Source organism: Oncorhynchus gorbuscha, linkage group LG11, assembly GCF_021184085.1.
Source record: "Oncorhynchus gorbuscha isolate QuinsamMale2020 ecotype Even-year linkage group LG11, OgorEven_v1.0, whole genome shotgun sequence".
Classification (NCBI taxonomy): domain Eukaryota; kingdom Metazoa; phylum Chordata; class Actinopteri; order Salmoniformes; family Salmonidae; genus Oncorhynchus; species Oncorhynchus gorbuscha.
In genome coordinates, this window is record NC_060183.1 from 49,031,693 (window position 1) to 49,051,038 (window position 19,346).

General features: G+C 43.3%; 2 protein-coding genes across 3 annotated transcripts; both read left to right on the top strand.

The window, feature by feature from the left end:
* Positions 1–5,454: 5,454 nt before the first annotated feature.
* Positions 5,455–7,497, top strand: LOC124047849 (NF-kappa-B inhibitor-like protein 1). 2 transcript variants are annotated; one of them, XM_046368172.1, is made up of 4 exons: positions 5,455–6,064; positions 6,169–6,281; positions 6,398–6,509; positions 6,583–7,497. In XM_046368172.1, exons 1-4 carry the CDS (start codon positions 5,791–5,793, stop codon positions 7,161–7,163), a joined length of 1,080 nt encoding a protein of 359 aa, XP_046224128.1. In that variant the 5' UTR covers positions 5,455–5,790; the 3' UTR covers positions 7,164–7,497. The 2 variants fall into 2 exon arrangements, with proteins under 2 accessions (XP_046224128.1, XP_046224129.1); XM_046368173.1 differs by having other exon boundaries at positions 6,586–7,497.
* A 1,335-nt stretch (positions 7,498–8,832) lies between these two features.
* LOC124047851 (V-type proton ATPase 116 kDa subunit a2-like) lies at positions 8,833–19,126 on the top strand. Its single transcript, XM_046368174.1, has 20 exons — positions 8,833–9,364; positions 10,251–10,329; positions 11,167–11,267; positions 11,505–11,642; positions 12,538–12,632; positions 12,739–12,865; positions 12,985–13,067; positions 13,190–13,283; positions 13,810–14,022; positions 14,131–14,281; positions 15,749–15,888; positions 16,000–16,157; positions 16,320–16,410; positions 16,584–16,702; positions 16,827–17,037; positions 17,181–17,300; positions 17,388–17,507; positions 17,596–17,713; positions 17,842–18,013; positions 18,248–19,126. Exons 1-20 carry the CDS (start codon positions 9,248–9,250, stop codon positions 18,348–18,350), a joined length of 2,550 nt encoding a protein of 849 aa, XP_046224130.1. The 5' UTR covers positions 8,833–9,247; the 3' UTR covers positions 18,351–19,126.
* The last annotated feature ends 220 nt before the right edge of the window (positions 19,127–19,346 follow it).

A 19,346-nucleotide genomic window follows, 5' to 3' on the forward strand; every position in this document is an offset into this window, starting at 1 on the left:
ACTCCAGCCAACACTTGACATTGTGCATGGCTGCTCGACCATGGAAACCCATTTCATGAAGCTCCAGATTAACAGTTATTGTGCTTTTTTTTGCGCTACGAGCTTCAGTACTCTGCGGCCCTGTTATGTGATCTTCTGTGGTGTACCACTTCGTGGCTGAGCAGTTGTTTCTCCTAGACGTTTCCACTTCACAATAACAGCACATTTAATTGACCGGGGAAGCTCTAGCTGGGCAGAAATATGACATTTACATTTTACATTTAAATCATTTAGCAGACGCTCTTATCCAGAGCGACTTACAAATTGGTGCATTCACCTTATGACATCCAGTGGAACAGCCACTTTACAATAGTGCATCTAAATATTTTAAGGGGGGGGGGTGAGAAGGATTACTTTATCCTATCCTAAGTATTCCTTAAAGAGGTGGGGTTTCAGGTGTCTCCGGAAGGTGGTGATTGACTCCGCTGTCCTGGCGTCGTGAGGGAGTTTGTTCCACCATTGGGGAGCCAGAGCAGCGAACAGTTTTGACTGAGCTGAGCGGGAACTGTACTTCCTCAGTGGTAGGGAGGCGAGCAGGCCAGAGGTGGATGAACGCAGTGCCCTTATTTGGGTGTAGGGCCTGATCAGAGCCTGGAGGTACTGAGGTGCTGTTCCCTCACAGCTCCGTAGGCAAGCACCATGGTCTTGTAGCGGATGCGAACTTCAACTGGAAGCCAGTGGAGAGAGCGGAGGAGCGGGGTGACGTGAGAGAACTTGGGAAGGTTGAACACTAGACGGGCTGCGGCGTTCTGGATGAGTTGTAGGGGTTTAATGGCACAGGCAGGGAGCCCAGCCAACAGCGAGTTGCAGTAATCCAGACGGGAGATGACAAGTGCCTGGATTAGGACCTGCGCCGCTTCCTGTGTGAGGCAGGGTCGTACTCTGCGGATGTTGTAGAGCATGAACCTACAGGAACGGGCCACCGCCTTGATGTTAGTTGAGAACGACAGGGTGTTGTCCAGGATCACGCCAAGGTTCTTAGCGCTCTGGGAGGAGGACACAATGGAGTTGTCAACCATGATGGCGAGATCATGGAACGGGCAGTCCTTCCCCGGGAGGAAGAGCAGCTCCGTCTTGCCGAAGTTCAGCTTGAGGTGGTGATCCGTCATCCACACTGATATGTCTGCCAGACATGCAGAGATGCGATTCGCCACCTGGTCATCAGAAGGGGGAAAGGAGAAGATTAATTGTGTGTCGTCTGCATAGCAATGATAGGAGAGACCATGTGAGGTTATGACAGAGCCAAGTGACTTGGTGTATAGCGAGAATAGGAGAGGGCCTAGAACAGAGCCCTGGGGGACACCAGTGGTGAGAGCGCGTGGTGAGGAGACAGATTCTCGCCACGCCACCTGGTAGGAGCGACCTGTCAGGTAGGACGCAATCCAAGCGTGGGCCGCGCCGGAGATGCCCAACTCGGAGAGGGTGGAGAGGAGGATCTGATGGTTCACAGTATCGAAGGCAGCCGATAGGTCTAGAAGGATGAGAGCAGAGGAGAGAGAGTTAGCTTTAGCGGTGCGGAGCGCCTCCGTGATACAGAGAAGAGCAGTCTCAGTTGAATGACTAGTCTTGAAACCTGACTGATTTGGATCAAGAAGGTCATTCTGAGAGAGATAGCGGGAGAGCTGACCAAGGACGGCACGTTCAAGAGTTTTGGAGAGAAAAGAAAGAAGGGATACTGGTCTGTAGTTGTTAACATCGGAGGGATCGAGTGTAGGTTTTTTCAGAAGGGGTGCAACTCTCGCTCTCTTGAAGACGGAAGGGACGTAGCCAGCGGTCAGGGATAAGTTGATGAGCGAGGTGAGGTAAGGGAGAAGGTCTCCGGAAATGGTCTGGAGAAGAGAGGAGGGGATAGGGTCGAGCGGGCAGGTTGTTGGGCGGCCGGCCGTCACAAGACGCGAGATTTCATCTGGAGAGAGAGGGGAGAAAGAGGTCAGAGCACAGGGTAGGGCAGTGTGAGCAGAACCAGCGGTGTCGTTTGACTTAGCAAACGAGGATCGGATGTCGTCGACCTTCTTTTCAAAATGATTGACGAAGTCATCTGCAGAGAGGGAGGAGGGGTGGGGGAGGAGGATTCAGGAGGGAGGAGAAGGTGGCAAAGAGCTTCCTAGGGTTAGAGGCAGATGCTTGGAATTTAGAGTGGTAGAAAGTGGCTTTAGCAGCAGAGACAGAGGAGGAAAATGTAGAGAGGAGGGAGCGAAAGGATGCCAGGTCCGCAGGGAGGCGAGTTTTCCTCCATTTCCGCTCGGCTGCCCGGAGCCCTGTTCTGTGAGCTCGCAATGAGTCGTCAAGCCACGGAGGACCGAGCCGGCCTGGAAGATAGGGGACATAGAGAGTCAAAGGATGCAGAAAGGGAGGAGAGGAGGGTTGAGGAGGCAGAATCAGGAGATAGGTTGGAGAAGGTTTGAGCAGAGGGAAGAGATGATAGGATGGAAGAGGAGAGAGTAGCGGGGGAGAGAGAGCGAAGGTTGGGACGGCGCGATACCATCCGAGTAGGGGCAGTGTGGGAAGTGTTGGATGAGAGCGAGAGGGAAAAGGATACAAGGTAGTGGTCGGAGACTTGGAGGGGAGTTGCAATGAGGTTAGTGGAAGAACAGCATCTAGTAAAGATGAGGTCAAGCGTATTGCCTGCCTTGTGAGTAGGGGGGGAAGGTGAGAGGGTGAGGTCAAAAGAGGAGAGGAGTGGAAAGAAGGAGGCAGAGAGGAATGAGTCAAAGGTAGACGTGGGGAGGTTAAAGTCGCCCAGAACTGTGAGAGGTGAGCCGTCCTCAGGAAAGGAGCTTATCAATGCATCAAGCTCATTGATGAACTCTCCGAGGGGACCTGGAGGACGATAAATGATAAGGATGTTAAGCTTGAAAGGGCTGGTAACTGTGACAGCATGAAATTCAAAGGAGGCGATAGACAGATGGGTAAGGGGAGAAAGAGAGAATGACCACTTGGGAGAGATAAGGATCCCGATGCCACCACCCCGCTGACCAGAAGCTCTCGGGGTGTGCGAGAACACGTGGGCGGACGAAGAGAGAGCAGTAGGAGTAGCAGTGTTATCTGTGGTGATCCATGTTTCTGTCAGTGCCAAGAAGTCGAGGGACTGGAGGGAGGCATAGGCTGAGATGAACTCTGCCTTGTTGGCCGCAGATCGGCAGTTCCAGAGGCTACCGGAGACCTGGAACTCCAGGTCGAACTGAGATAGTTGAAAAGGTTGCATCCTATGATAGCGACACGTTGAAAGTCACTGAGCTCTTCAGAAAGGCCATTAGCAGCCAATGTTTATCTATGGAGATTGCACGGCTGTGTGCTCTTTTATACACCTGTCAGCAACGGTTGTGACTGAAATAGTTGAATCCACTCATTTGAATGTGTGTCCACATACTTTTGTATATTAAGCTACAGAGTGTCGCAGCGGTCTAAGGCACTGCATCTCAGCGCAAAATACATCACTACAGACCCTGGGTTGATTACAGGCTGTATCACAACCTGCTGTGATTGGGAGTCCCATAGGGTGGCACACAATTGGCCCAGCGTCGTCCGGGTTTGACCAGGTAGGGGTAGGCCGTCATTGTAAATAAGAATTTGTTCTTAACTGACTTCCCTAGTTAAATACAGGATTTAAAAAATATGTATATTTATACTCCGGACTCTGACATTGTTCATCCTAAGATTTCTATATTTCTTAATTCCTTTATTTTACTTTTAGAGTTGTCTGTAATTGTTGTGTATTTTTAGATATCACTGCACTGTTGGCGCTAGGAACACAAGCATTTTGCTATACCTGCAATAACATCTGATAAATATGTGTATGCGACCGACACGCTTGTATTTTATTTGGGCAGCACTGAGGGAAACGGTGAAAGATGAGCATAATCTTCACATTAGGTATAGGTTTACATAGTTTGTCAATGTATAGGTGTGTGGCGTGTTAATATACATTTTTCTTCTGTGTTTTTCAGACAAAAATGCTTACGTTTCCCTAAATTACCCTTTCATTCAGTTATAATAACACACCACCTTGCTTTGCTTCCTACTTTTCTCAGGGATCAGCTTTTCTACTTTTTAATCTGGAAAGGAACAAGCCTTGTGTGGAAGGTTCCACACCACCTTGCTTTGCTTCCTACTTTTCTTAGGGATCAGCTTTTCTACTTTTTAATCTGGAAAGGAACAAGCCTTGTGTGGAAGGTTCCACAACACCTGAGCTTTGTAGTGTTGTCACTTCAATGATGCCATTTGCCTGGTTTGGACCAAAGAGTTGTGCTTTTTTTCTTTCGGCATAAGAGAGACAAGAGAATATCAATATTTAATAAAAGTAAAAAGGAAGTTATGTCTTCAGTGTTATTTTGTAACATGTTTAATAGTAGGCCTATATCATTACATAGGCTAATCATTACCTATGTGACTGAGTTGACAGTCTATTAGTAATATTGCCTATTTGGCCTTAATATCCATGTTTAATAACGATCAAATTTGTTGCTGTTCCAAGTACGACCCTTTTCATTGAGTACGATTTATGATAGTAAGTACGATTCTGGTAAGTATGACCTAACCGTTACTTGTTATTTCCTTTGTCACTGTTCCTCATGTAACACACACGCACACATACAGTTTCTGCCATTACATCCTGTGAACGCTGGCCATCTAATCTCTTTAATCTCCTCCCCAGTTAAGACCAAGCCTATGAACAACAGTGAGACTGACTAACACAGGCAGCAGCACTGGACAGCCATGCAGGCGATTCTCCAAGGAATCATCTTTTATGAAATGGACAATAAAACTCATCCTTTGTTGCGGCATTGAATAATAACATTGTCATGCTATCTGGTTTCCTGTGCTTTATGTCCATTCTTTTGAAACTGTGTATTGTCCTACAGTAAATTCTCTATGAAGGATGAGGAAGGGATCCTGCAGGTTGTCCTACAGGGAAAATGGCCCTGAAAATCTTGTGGGACTATTTTTGTAAGGGAACCTACAATTTAAAAGTAAAAAACACACGTTCTCAACAAACTTTACCTCCATAGCAACATATCCCATAGTAATATTGTTTTATGTCATTTTTAGATTAGATGTATAGTTCCTACAAATTATCAATCAATGTTTCTATGATTCACATTGCTAAACCAGCACAGGGGGTCACCTACTCGACCCCCTGCTTCTCCTTATACTCTGTCTACCTAGAAAAGTATGATCACTTACGATAAAATCAGATATTAGCTTAATCATTATTTACTCGGTGAAATAATGGTTTAAACTTTTAACACGATAAATAAATGCAAGGGTTTAAGATTTAAATGAACTGCATTGCAAGTCAAAGCCATGTGTACTACAGCAGTATACTGCCACTTAGTGATTTAATTCGGAATTACAACCCAACCGGAACTAGAAGACTCCGAATAAATATTACAAGGGAATTTAACGACAGGACAACATATTGACGTCGGTGTTACATTGTTATTTGTCCGTGTTTCCGCAAATTTGGTCGAGGTTACATCAGCTAATCGACAGGCTAGCTAACTAATGGGGGTTGCGAAACATTGAAATTGTCTTAATCAACTGACAAAAGCATTTTAGTATGCACCGAAGACGGGAGATAGGATTACGCCACCCGTTGTGCTCTTTTATGACAACCTATAACGTTAGCTAACGTTATTGATTGTTGTTGGTTAACTAACTTTGGAAGCTGCTAGATATGTATTGTTACAGCTGTTAAATCTTTGTTGAAGTAAATTAGAAGTAGAGTAAGTCTCCATACGGAGGGAGATCATGGCGACTCGTAAACAGAAAAAGATGATAAAATACGTGGAAGATGGCAGTTTGATGAAGCTGAAGTCCTACTTCCGGAAACACTCCGACCTCGACGTCAACTTCTCCCAGGGTAAAAAGCGCAGGACTCCCCTGCACCTGGCCTGCTCGCTCCGTGATGACGCCATCCTTCGGCTTTTGTTGAAGTATGGAGCCAACATCCTTCAGAAAGACAAGAAAGGGGACACGCCCCTACACATTGCTGCTAACAAGGCTCTGAAACATGGCAAAAGAGGTGATTACTAACAACAAAAAGAAGCAGCTAGGATAATAACATGCCTTCTAACCTTATATTTTTTTTAAATATGTATTCTAACCTTATTTTTTATTATTATGTAGTCTATGATGACCTCGTCTTGCCCCTTCAAAAGAGTTGCCCAGATGCCATGGTTGCACCAAATAATGCAGGAATTACACCTCGGGACCTACTGCAATGGATGAAATTTGAGAAGGTATGAATGTCTCTGCCATATGCATGTGTAATATGTGTTTTAGGAGAGAGCTATGACATGATTGTATGGTGTGTACATCCTTGAGAACTGTTTCTGATGTTACTTTTCTCCCAAAGACTGCACCTAGGGAAAAGTCTTCAAAAGCGACAGACGCTGAGAAAGAGTGGCAAGAGAAGCTCTTTGGGGAATGCCAGGATGAGTTTTTTGAAACATTTGGACAATATGATGGTAATATTTCACTCTTTAATAATTTGATTTAAATCATTGTACATCGTCAAAAACGTTTTGTTTTTTTCTTCAGCAGATGATTTATTTGCGGAAGATACCGATGAGGAGGACTTTCAAGACTGGGCAGATAGAATTAGACAGGAGTATGTCACTAAACAGCATGCAGAGGCTCAAAGACTGGCATCCTCAAGTTTTCATGGGAAGAGGAAGAAAGAGGCGGATGAGGAGGATCGGGCTAACAGAGAGCTGCATGAGAGGCTACAGAGGGAGCATGAAGAGTACCTGGCACGTGCCGCACGGAAAGAGGAGGAAACGCGCCAGGGGAAGAAGCGGCGCTACGAGGAGCGATGTGCAGATACATTCAACACTGACACTGTAGCAGCGGCAACAACAAAACTGAGTTATCGGGACATCCCCTGGCCGGCACCAAAGGGCTCAGTGGAGGAGATGGTGGAGGTGATGCTGCATGGTGCAGATAGGAAAGACATGCCAGTGTTCCGTAAACTCCTCAGGCGCCAGCAGACTGTTTGGCACCCGGATAGGTTTGCCCAGCGCTGTGGGACCCGGCTGGAGGAGGGAGACAAGCAGAGGATCCTGGAAACTGTCACTGCTCTCTCACAGGAGCTCAATAGACTGGCTCAGAGCCTCAGGTGACAATGTCAGACTGGAAAGGACCTTATGAGATGTTGAACAGTGTCGTTTAGCCACTCACGGTCCTGTACATGCAGGGCAGTGGTTATGTTTGCAGTGGTGGTCAGTCATTTTGATCTGTCAAAACTCATTTCCACTTGAAGTACCTAATTTCTTGGATAAACTTGGCTATACTTCTTATTCTTGTCCCAATGCCAAAGTGTTGAGTGAATGCCATATTTCACAGTGTTGTGTTCTGTACTCCACTGATGTAAGAGATGATGTTGCTAGAGGGAATGGGTGTTTGCCTTGTTAAATTTTTCTAATTAAAAATAAATAACCTGTGATATCTTGATCACATAAGTGTTGCTTGAATCAATACTTGGAGGAAGCACATTTGGCAGCAAACCGCCATGAATCTTTATGCACACCTCTTAGGGGTGCAACATTTATCCATTATTGGCAAAGGTTCTGCCAAGTTGGTTAGGGATCATTGATGGACACTGGACATCAATCTTCATGTTATATTACTGATTTTTAAGCTGTCGGAACTGAGAATATTTGTATACACAAATGTTGAAACAAAGCCTGTGTAGAGACAAAATATATATTTAGTGAACACTTACGCATTAAATTAGAATGGTTTACATTAGTAAGTGTTAGTAGCATCATTAATAATATTGATAATGTCATGGTAACCCTGCATAAACAAGGAGAAAAGTCAAAAGAAAAGACACTTGTTATTATGATGTTGTCAGGAACCCGGCCTGCCTTATTCACATAAGTTGAGCATGTTACCTAACTGAAAAGAATCCGAAGCTATTTGGGTTAAGGATTGGGAAGGGGATCAAAAGGACCATGATGACACAAACTGCACAATACACTCGACTAAGTCAGAGTGCTGATGAGATCAAAGTGGGTAAGAAAATGTAAAAAGCAAAAAGATCACAGTAAGTAAACAGTTTGACACTTGACTTGATTTAAAAAGAGAAACAATTGGACAGCATTTATTAACCTACCACAACCTACAATCCTTATACAGGCCTACACACACAAAGAAAGGGCAGATGGTTCACCCTAATTTGAATGATGGAACTGAATAAATAAAAGGATGCTCTAGTTGCCAGATAAGGTCCAAACCCCCAAACTAAGTAATGGCTGTAAGGCAATTTCGCCCTCCATATAATCTAGCAGAAAAAATGCACATTCAAATATGATTTAATCTACAATTCTGTGTTTTTGGAAATGTTATAGAAGCATACATTGACTGTACTAGGCCTAATGGCTGTGTGTTTATTTATATATTGCCACAAGGGCTCATAGCCTATGAGTCATAGGCTTTATTGAAAATAATGTGTTATTTTCTTATTGGTACTTTCGCTATCAAAGTGTATTATTATTTGAGTGTATAGACGGTGGGTGTAGGCCATACCCTACCTTTATACACTTTTGGTAATAGCTGCGTATTCTCGGGTGTCAAAATTCAATTTGGGGACTAAAATACAAATATCTGGCAACCTGCAGGCACGCTCAGACTATATAGGCATCCAACATACTGCGATTAAAGAAAATTATTTTATTTATATACTTACCCACATTTTAACTTGTACTTTTTATGTACAATTTTGCATATTGTCTGCTGGCATGACTGAAATATATTTTTCTTTTCTATTTTGCGTAATGAGCAATCTTACACATAGCATTGCGACGGGGATAGAGTTGACTCTTTGTGATAGCGACACAGGATGACGCGTATTATCTGACACGCTCGATAAAATATGTGCGAAGCGATAGAAGGGTGAGGGTGTATTGTTTGTTTTCTTACAAATTAGGGGACCTAATGATCTAGTGTAAGAGCTCGAGCGTTATTATCGGTAAAATAACTAACCCGTTAATAGGCAGAGTAATTTTGCCATATTGAGAGCTCATACTCGATACAATATATTAATTTTCGGAAACGTTATTGCAAAGCTTGGCATTATAGACACCGGCAGAGTTGTGATTTCGCGTTGGTATGATTTATTGGCTGCAACTACTGCTACAGTTGTCGTAGAGTGAATTAATAGGCCGGAGGAGATTTCGTCAGCAAGGTGCCGGTGGCAGATAAGATGGGGTCGGTGTTCCGAAGTGAAGAGATGTGCTTGGCGCAGTTATTTCTTCAGTCCGGTTCAGCATACGATTGCATAAGTGAGCTTGGAGAAATGGGTCTGGTCGAGTTTCGAGATGTAAGTAGGCTATTCCACTTGTCTGTCGAGCAAATGTGGAGACTTGCAATGCAATAATAGAAGCATAGTGTATATCAGCTAGTTAGGCCTACCCAGTGTCTGTCAGTTGTCAATTATATGTCTGTTCTTTGTGTGTGTGTGTCTGTGTGTCTGTCTGTCTGTCTGTCTGTCTGTCTGTCTGTCTGTCTGTCTGTCTGTCTGTCTGTCTGTCTGTCTGTCTGTCTGTCTGTCTGTCTGTCTGTCTGTCTGTCTGTCTGTCTGTCTGTCTGTCTGTCTGTCTGTCTGTCTGTCTGTCTGTCTGTCTGTCTGTCTGTCTGTCTGTCTGTCTGTCTGTCTGTCTGTCTGTCTGTCTGTCTGTCTGTCTGTCTGTCTGTCTGTCTGTCTGTCTGTCTGTCTGTCTGTCTGTCTGCATCGGACTACCAGTGCACCCAGGGTTATGCCTAAGTGTGTCTATCAGTCCAGTTAATGTGCTACTCGTGGATCAATTATTTGTAAATATATATATATATACAATGTAGCACAAACTGATTAAGTAAATCAATAAAAGCCTTATCTGATCACATATCCCCCTATGCTGTGATTGTCTGGTAGTCATGATGGAGGTCTCTATGCAACTGCATATGGTCTGGTTGTCTATATAATTCTGGGGCTCCAAAAACCTGTTACCCAGGCACCTTGCTCACTGGGTTTGTTTAATTTCGTTGTTGTGACCTGACCTAGATTTCAAAAGCAAATTGATTTGGACCTTTCAAAATGAAATGTTGATATTTAAATGATACATTCTGCACAAAAACATCTACTGGAAAGGAATCTATTTCATGAACTCCAGGATGTGAGCATTGGGCCACTGGCATTGTCACTGACCACTGTGCTCCTCTGGTTTCAGATCAACCCCAGTGTCAACTTGTTCCAGCGACGCTTCGTCAGCGAAATCAAGAGATGTGAAGAGATGGAGAGAATTCTGGGTGAGGTCAATGAGATGGACACTAGACCAATACAAATGTAGAATCCTAATTTTAGCCAGTTTGCTACAGCAGAAAAATAATCCTGCATCATTTTTTAGTTGACCTTTATTTAACTAGGCAAGTCAGTTCTTATTTTCAATGACAGCCTAGGAACAGTGGGTTATCTGCCTTGTTCAGGGGAAGAACAACATATTTTTACCTTGTCAGCTCAGGGATTTGATCTTGCAACCTTTTGGTTACTAGTCCAACGCTCTAACCACCAGGCTACCTGCTGCACCATAATAATCCTGTGAATTATTATGTGTATTATAATGAATGGACATTTTTGTAGGGATTGATACATTTTTTATTAGGGCAAAACAAGTCTGACATTTCAAAGTGGAAATTACAATCTTTGAAGTCTTTTTAAAGCTAAAATACACTACAAGTTTGCCTTCCCTGCAGTATAGGAAAATTCTCAACAATAAAAGAGTGATCAAATTAAGATCCTACATCTGTACCTTTGATTTACTGGTGGGGTTTGATCAAGCTCTGGTTACCTCTACAGAGAAATACATATTGCTTTTGGTAACAGCAAAGCATTGGGATTGAATTACAAGTCATTCCACTGTAAAAGACTGTCTTTGTGCTAGATATAGAACTCAGTTGTTCTTCTACAGATAATTTTAGCAAGACCTCTTTATGTTTTGATCAAACGTGTCTGGATTTTATAACTGTAAATACTCTGGATGTTTCAACAGATCCCCATGATGATTGTGTTTTTTTGTGCTCAGTCAGTGTTTGTTTATCTGATTAAACAATAAATAAATAAATCATTTTTTTGTTTTCTTTGTACAGGGTACCTTTTGAGGGAGATTCAAAAGGCAAATATTGCTGTGCCAGAAGATGATGAAATCTGTCCAGTCGCCCCTCCCCCCAAACATGTCCTTGAAATCATGGTAGGTCTGAGATTCTGTTTGTCATGTAACAAACGAGTGCTATGGTTGATATTCACTGTGGATGAATTGCAGAGTTGATAAATGTTTGATTTAGGGTATTGATTGTGTGTTATTAATGGTTGAGGGGAACTAATTCCCATATGATTACTGTGGTCAAGGGGTGTTGACCGTGTGTGGTCTGTCTGCTGTGGTTAAGGGGTGTTGACCGTGTGTGGTCTGTCTGCTGTGGTCCCCCAGGAGCAGCTCCAAAGGCTGGAGGTGGAGCTTAGCGAGGTGGCCAGGAACAAAGAGAAGCTGCAGCGGAATCTTCTGGAGCTGACCGAGTACACGCACATGCTGAGGATCACACACACCTTCGTACACAGCCGCTCCCGGGTTAGTGCCATCATGTCTATTTACACAACTATGACTCCCACCATACACATTACTATCACATAACCTCGCCTCATAACTGCCTAATGCCATTTAAGTGACACATACACTTATCATACTCACCCTTTGCTCGATTGCCCTCCCAGACACAACTGTCAGTTGACTGTGACACCATATATTGGGTCTTTCTGTCCTCTCTTCATGCATTGAATATCCTCATCACCACACATGAGTATCACCTGACTTTGAACAATGAACATTTGTTCATGTGATTCCACAGCCAATGATGCATGTTTTATTTATCTTGTAGATTATAGGCCAGGGTTCCCCAACTGGCAGCAAATTGTATTTTTATTCGCCCCCCAAGTTTTCTGAGAATTACATTTTTTTAATGTTGGTTGAATTTTCAATGTTGGACATAAAAGACTGTAAAAACACCAGGAAATCGTCTCCAAGTGATTTTTATTTTGTAAATCTGTTCCCAAGTATTCCGATGCATAATAGACACGTGATTGTACACAAATGTAAGCAAGGTTCACAATTATTATGTTTTAGTCACATATTATATCTGTTCAGGCTTCTTGCGGTCAAATTGCAGTCTACAAATCATTTGTCATTATGTTCCGGTACCCCGACCATCCGCTGCACAAAGAATTGGCCCGCGGCTGAATCTAGTTGATGATCTCTGTAATAGGCTACACTTGACAATACGTGTAGCAATGAATTTCAACCATTACGTAATATATTTGCTATTACAGATTTACAAAAGGTCTATAAACTAATAATTCACAGTTTATAAACTACTTAAGTACAACTTTAAGACTTACCCTTTTTTCAAATCAAAGGCTACTGGTATTTTTGGGTTGATCATGCAAACCTGGCCTTTCCTTGTATGCAGCATGAGGCCCTTGGCCCCCAGTATGAAGAGTTCCAATCCATTGAGTCAGACACTGGAGGCTGCACTGGCATGCAGAGACTGGGAGCCAAGCTGGGGTGAGTTTCACAGACAAACATGTATAATAGAAACATAATGTGTCACTGAGTGTCAGTTTGAGTAAGTGGTGAGTCCTGAGTGGTAAAGTCTTCCTCTTGGCTGTAGGTTTGTGTCAGGCCTAATCCACCGGGTGAAGGTGGAGGCATTTGAGCGCATGTTGTGGAGGGTGTGTAAGGGCTACACTATCCTCAGCTATGCAGAGCTGGGCGAGAGCCTTGCTGACCTGGACACGGTGAGTAGAAATAGAAAGCAATACGGATTTCAGAAATCTATGTCTACCGTCATGCCATTTTTTTTGGGGGGGGGGGGGGATAAGACACATATAATATGTATTGTGTGTGTACCTTACAGGGTGAGATCAGCAAAAATGTTGTGTTCCTTATCTCATTCTGGGGAGACCAGATTGGACAGAAGGTCCAAAAGATCTGCGATTGGTATCTATGCTTTTGCCAGCACAAAACACAAAATCATCCATTGCATGCACACTTCTTAATCTCTAAGGCCTGTGTCTCTCATTGATATGTATCAGTGATATTTTTGTATCCTTTTCTTCCAGTTACCACTGTCACCTTTACCCCCACCCTGAGAATGACGAGGAGAGGGCAGATGTAATGGACAGCCTAAGGACACGCATCCTGGACTTGAACAATGTGCGGGCAATTGACAGGGCATTACCCATATGTATGTATGTATGTATGTATGTATGTATGTATGTATGTATGTATGTATGTATGTATGTATGTATGTATGTATGTATGTATGTATGTATGTATGTATGTATGTATGTATGTATGTATGTATGTATGTATGTATGTATGTATGTATGTATGTATGTATGTATGTATGTATGCATGCCTGCCTGCCTGCCTGCCTGCCTGCCTGCCTGCCTGCCTGCCTGCCTGCCTGCCTGCCTGCCTGTCTGTCTGTCTGTCTGTCTGTCTGTCTGTCTGTCTGTCTGTCTGTCTGTCTGTCTGTCTGTCTGTCTGTCTGTCTGTCTGTCTGTCTGTCTGTCTGTCATGTTATAAAGGCACGGCCTAAACAATGTATGATAGATGTTGGCTAGATAATACTTGGATGACATCTCTCCATGTTCCACATTTGCATAGACACTAGTTATAAGACCTTTTGCAAATACTTGAACATGTCAAATCTTTAACTGTCCCCTGGCACCACTAGGTGCTACACCGCACTGAGGAGTACCTGAGGCAGGGGCTGCAGAAGGCCTCAGAGTCAGCCTTCACCTGGGTAGTGCAAGTGAAGAAGATGAAGGCCATCTACCACATCCTCAACCTGAGTAGCTTTGACGTCACCAACAAGTGTCTCATAGCTGAGGTGTGGTGCCCTGTCAATGACCTGACCAACCTGCGGGGTGCGTTGGAGGAAGGCTCGGTGAGTGAGGCTGTTGAGGATACCATAGTCCTACAGATACAGTAGTTTGTTTTGTCAAATCTGGCAGTAGTGTGTATAAATGTAATACATGCTATTTTCCCTTTTCAGAGAAAAGGTGATGCCACTGTACCATCCTTTGTAAACCGAATCCCAAGCAACGACACACCACCTACGCTCTTGAGAGCAAACAAGTTTACCTCCGGCTTTCAGAGTATTGTGGAGGCTTACGGGGTTGGAGACTACAGGGAGGCTAGTCCAGGTGAGTACAGATTCAATACACCAGTGGAGGCTGCTGAGGGAAGGATGGCTCATAGTAATGGCTGGAACGGAATCAATGGAATAGCACCAACCACATGGAAACCATGTGTTTGATGTATTTGAAAGCATTCCACTAATTCCGCTCCACCCATTACCAGAAGCCTGTCCTCCCCAATTAAGGTGCCTAACCTCCTGTGCAGTCGACAGACAAACCTACAGGTAGGCTAGTTTGGAACACTTTAGACACAACATTTAGGCAATCTCAGGTGAGCACTATTGAGTGATTCCTCATGAAACCCAGACAAAAAAATACTGTACCATGATTTTGGGATATTCACGAAATGTGTCCTTTGGAGGAAGCACTGTTGAAATATATTTGATATTTTTATCTATCTTATTTAATGAAGTTGGCATATTTATTCAATGTTGGCCTTACCCAGGCCTCCTTTAAGACTCCATAGTGTTTCATCTGTAGGTGCTGCAAAGCAAACATTGGTGTCATATGAAGCTTTACCGCTTGCTCTGTAATGTGAGTAGTATTTTGATTTCAAAACCTTTTTTTTTACATTAATTAATATTGAGAAATATAAACATGAATATTGAAAATATACCCATTTTGATTTGGAAAAGTATTCAATATATTGTTGAACATAATATACTCTACTGGCATATCAAAGTTCCAGAGTGGGATCATCATTCCTACTTTTAGAGTTATGATCCAATTTGTATGCATTACCAACAGAATGAATGTGAAAATAGTTTCAAAATGGCCGCCCTCGGCTGGTGATTTGCAGAGTGTGCAATGATAAAGGTTAAAGGAGGGCTATGATTGGTTACATTGTCGTTTATGCCAATTTCTCTGTATAAAATGGGCCATAATTTAAAAACTAGCAGAGATCCCACTCTGGAACTTTGATATGCCAGTACAGGTAATTATGGTCAACAATATATACAAAAATTTGGCAGTATCATATTTTCAATGACCCCAATTTTTGCTATGTAGCATCTACAGATAAAACATTATGGTGTCTGAAAGGAGGCATGGGTAAAGCCAAAAGGTCATAAATACGCCAACCTTGAGTAATTATTTCTCATTTAGGCTTTTAAATACAAATGTAAAATATATGTCAACAATCCTTTCTCCAAAGGACTATTGTATGGATAAAATTTCATGAAAATCCCCCAAATCGTTTTTGTCTGGGTTTCGTGAGGACGAATACATGTAATGCAGACTAGTCAGGTTGAGCACAGTTATAGGAATAAATGAAAGCTAGTTGTCCATGCTGATCATTTTTAGCATTGGGCCAGTAACTGAAAGGTTACAGGTTCCAATCCCCAATCCGACTAGGTGAAAAATCTATCAATGTGCCCTTGATCAAGGCCCTTAACCCTAATTGCTCCTGTAAGTCCCTCAGGATAACAGTGTCTGCTTAATGACTAAAATGTTAAATGTATCTCTGCTTGGCAGTTCCCTACACCATCATTACATTCCCCTTCCTGTTTGCGGTCATGTTTGGGGACCTTGGTCATGGTGTGGTCATGGCATGCTTTGCCCTGTGGATGGTGTTGAAAGAGAAGAGCCACAAGCGCAAGCGCTCTGATAATGAGGTGAGAGCGTTTTAAGTGTAAATTCTATCAAATTCGAACTGTGTTTTTGTAGTTGTCTTGATGTTGATGAACTGCCATGAATGTTGGTCTTGGTTTCTGTGTTGTCCTCAGATCTGGACAGTGTTCTTCGAGGGACGTTATATCATACTAATGATGGGCCTTTTCTCTGTGTACACGGGGCTGATCTACAATGACTGCTTCTCAAAGTCACTCAACATATTTGGCTCAGGCTGGAGTGTTAGGGCTATGTTCACAGATCAGCAGTGGACGTGAGTGATCAAAACGAACACACAAAAACATGCATATTACTACGTTCCCAAGCACAGTATGCACAGAATAGATGGCCAGTGTACCTGTCGACGTGAACATATCGTTTTAATTTAGCTGTAGCTGACTGAGGTTATTGTACTCATATTCACCTCTTATTCCAGGAATGAAACTCTCCAAACGAATGCTTTGCTCACCCTTGATCCCAATGTCACTGGTGTCTTTAGTGGGCCATACCCCTTTGGCATCGATCCTGTGAGTATACATACACACGACACACGGACACAAAGCAATGCTCTCAGATGCTAAACACACAAACCCACAATCACATGTCCCTTCTCATGCCTTTCCAAATCACTGCTCCCAAATCCCAGAGATTGGCACTGTCTGACGTTATGTTCATGTTATGCTTTGTATCACACCCACAGATATGGAACATGGCAGTGAATCGCCTGTCCTTCCTGAACTCCTACAAGATGAAGATGTCCGTCATCATAGGGGTCGTGCACATGAGCTTTGGGGTTGTGCTCAGTGTCTTCAACCATCTGTGAGTGAGCAGTTGGTGGTTCCTAACAGTAGTCACACAAGTTGAAATGTTCAGAAAGGGCTTCTCTAAATGTAAATCCGTCCTTTCCTTTCCTCCCCTTCCCTATTCTCTTCCATTTATCCAGGCACTTCAAACATAATTTCAACATCTACCTGCTGTTCCTCCCTGAGTTGCTGTTCCTGCTATGTCTCTTTGGCTACCTGGTTTTCATGATCCTCTACAAGTGGCTGGCGTTCGGTGCACGTGACTCCCGCCTGGCCCCCAGCATCCTCATCCACTTTATCAACATGTTCCTCATGCAGGGAGAGGACAACACCCCTCTCTACCCTGGACAGGTGGGTGTTGGGGATGGGGTCATGATTCTGAGTTTCCCCGCGGAGTCTGGGGTTCTCAGCATCTGTATCTAAATCTCTGAATGTCTCTTTTGACCATCTGTCCATGTGGCTCTGTGTTTGACTGTGTGTATTTTGATCCACAGACTGGGGTGCAGGTCTTCCTGGTGGTGGTGGCTCTGCTGTCTGTGCCTGTGCTGCTGTTAGGAAAACCAGTCTACCTCTACTGGCTGCACCGTGGAGGGAAGGGCCTGCGATTGCGCAGGGTGAGTATGGTGGAAAGAGTCATGTATGAGCTTGTTACCCATGTGTTTTCAGTAAATAATATAGGTGCACATTTTAATGTCTGTTAGGGATATGAGAGAGTTCGGCGTGTGAGTGAGGATGATATGTCCCAAGCACCAGCATACGATGATGATGAGGAAGAGGGATTGGATGACCTCATGACCAGCAGAGAGACCCAGCCTAAGGAGGTCAGAACCACAACTGTGCATCTCATATACACATTTGAGTACATCACTGTTGCGTTTCTGTCTAATCAATGTGTTTTTCATCTTTCAGTTTGACTTTGGGGATGTATTCCTGCACCAAGCCATCCACACCATAGAGTATTGCCTGGGTTGCATCTCCAACACGGCCTCTTACCTACGTCTCTGGGCCCTCAGTTTGGCCCATGCTCGTAAGTATCGGACTCACTACACCTTTAAAAGGCCACAAGGGGGCAATTACTATCAATTACTGTCTCTATGTTCAGATATTGATCCATACATCTTCCTCTTACTGTGTGTCCATCTATATGTCTGTCAGAGCTTTCGGAGGTACTGTGGGCCATGGTGATGCGTCTGGGCCTCAGGATGACCTCCAGACTGGGGGTGCTGTTTCTGGTACCAGTGTTCAGTCTTTTCGCTGTGCTCACTGTGTCCATCCTGCTGGTCATGGAAGGGCTCTCAGCCTTCCTCCATGCCCTCCGGCTGCACTGGTGAGTCGGTCTTTATACTAAACTACGTGATGCCTTACTGACTGACTCATTCAGCCAGTCAATCAATTACTCTCTGTTAATAATCCCTCATCTACTCTCACACGCTCTCTCATTCCCCAGCGGTCACCTACTCAGTATAATTCAGTATCTTTGAATCATTCACTTAGAAATGTGTTCACACATGCATTCATACTGGTTGTTTACATTCTGTATGTGAATTCTCTCCTTTCCTAGGGTGGAGTTCCAGAATAAGTTCTATCATGGGACAGGTATCAAGTTTTCCCCCTTCGACTTCTCCACTCTGCCCTCAGTTTTTGAGCAGGACGGTTTACTGTGACCAGCGACAACCAGATTCACTGGATTTGAACAGGAAAACATGTACCAGGAAGGATGCTATGAGTTAGAGCAAGATGGCACACTGATGAAGAGGAGAAACTGCAGAGCAGTGCTGGGATGACTTGTAGCAAAGTTTTTCAGCATACAGCTTTTGACACTATTGGCTGCATTGACTGCCTTACATCATAAATATGTCCACATCAGCTAACCTCAATTCCTGAATACAGTGGGATTCAAAACTGTCCATCTAGGTCTGTTGATAAGTACTTTGTACTGTTCTGGAGTAAGTGATGCATCTCATGTAATGGCCACATTAAGCTAATTTTGTGGATCCAACCATTTTATTAGCTTTTTGTAGGAAAGATTGTTTTTTTATTGTTAATTTATTACTTAAAACTCATATTTATCCCTTAAAGTACAGAAAACATGTTATAGAAGCAACACATAAAGGACAGGAGGTCATATCAAATATCGTGATTTCTAGTGCCATAACAATTTCTTACCGATAATGACAAATGTGAATACCACGGCTGCTAATTGCACAGCTTTTCACAGTGCTTATCCATGTGAAGACAGCTTTGGACATATAGTACTGTATAATGAATTGTATACTTGTAGATCATGATGTTTCTCCTGTTATTATACAACATGTGGCATTCCTGAGAAGATAAAAGATGACAGCTCAATTATGTATTTTTGCAAACGACATTGCCACAGAGCACTTTTCAAATAACAATGCAGAAATGATTGTACAATAAAAGTCAGCATTTTCACTGATGACTAGTCTTACTGTTGTAATGCAAAATGTTAGGTGCTACTGCTGACAAGACAAATTTAACAGGATTTAAATATTTACAGTTGAAGTCAGAAGTTTACATACACTTAGGTTGGAGTCAATAAAACTCGTTTTTCAACCACTCCACACATTTCTTGTTAGCAAACTATAGTTTTGGCAAGTCGGTTAGGACATATAATTTGTGTAGTAATTTTTCCAACA

Coding starts and splice junctions, on each gene's coding strand:
- LOC124047851 (XM_046368174.1), top strand. CDS start 9,248: ATGGGGTCGGTGTTCCGAAGTGAAGAGATGTGCTTGGCGCAGTTATTT. Junction 12,633..12,738: donor AGACTGGGAGCCAAGCTGGG/GTGAGTTTCACA, acceptor TCTTGGCTGTAG/GTTTGTGTCAGGCCTAATCC. Junction 16,703..16,826: donor CTCAGTGTCTTCAACCATCT/GTGAGTGAGCAG, acceptor CCATTTATCCAG/GCACTTCAAACATAATTTCA.
- LOC124047849 (XM_046368172.1), top strand. CDS start 5,791: ATGGCGACTCGTAAACAGAAAAAGATGATAAAATACGTGGAAGATGGC. Junction 6,065..6,168: donor TCTGAAACATGGCAAAAGAG/GTGATTACTAAC, acceptor ATTATTATGTAG/TCTATGATGACCTCGTCTTG. Junction 6,282..6,397: donor AATGGATGAAATTTGAGAAG/GTATGAATGTCT, acceptor TTTCTCCCAAAG/ACTGCACCTAGGGAAAAGTC.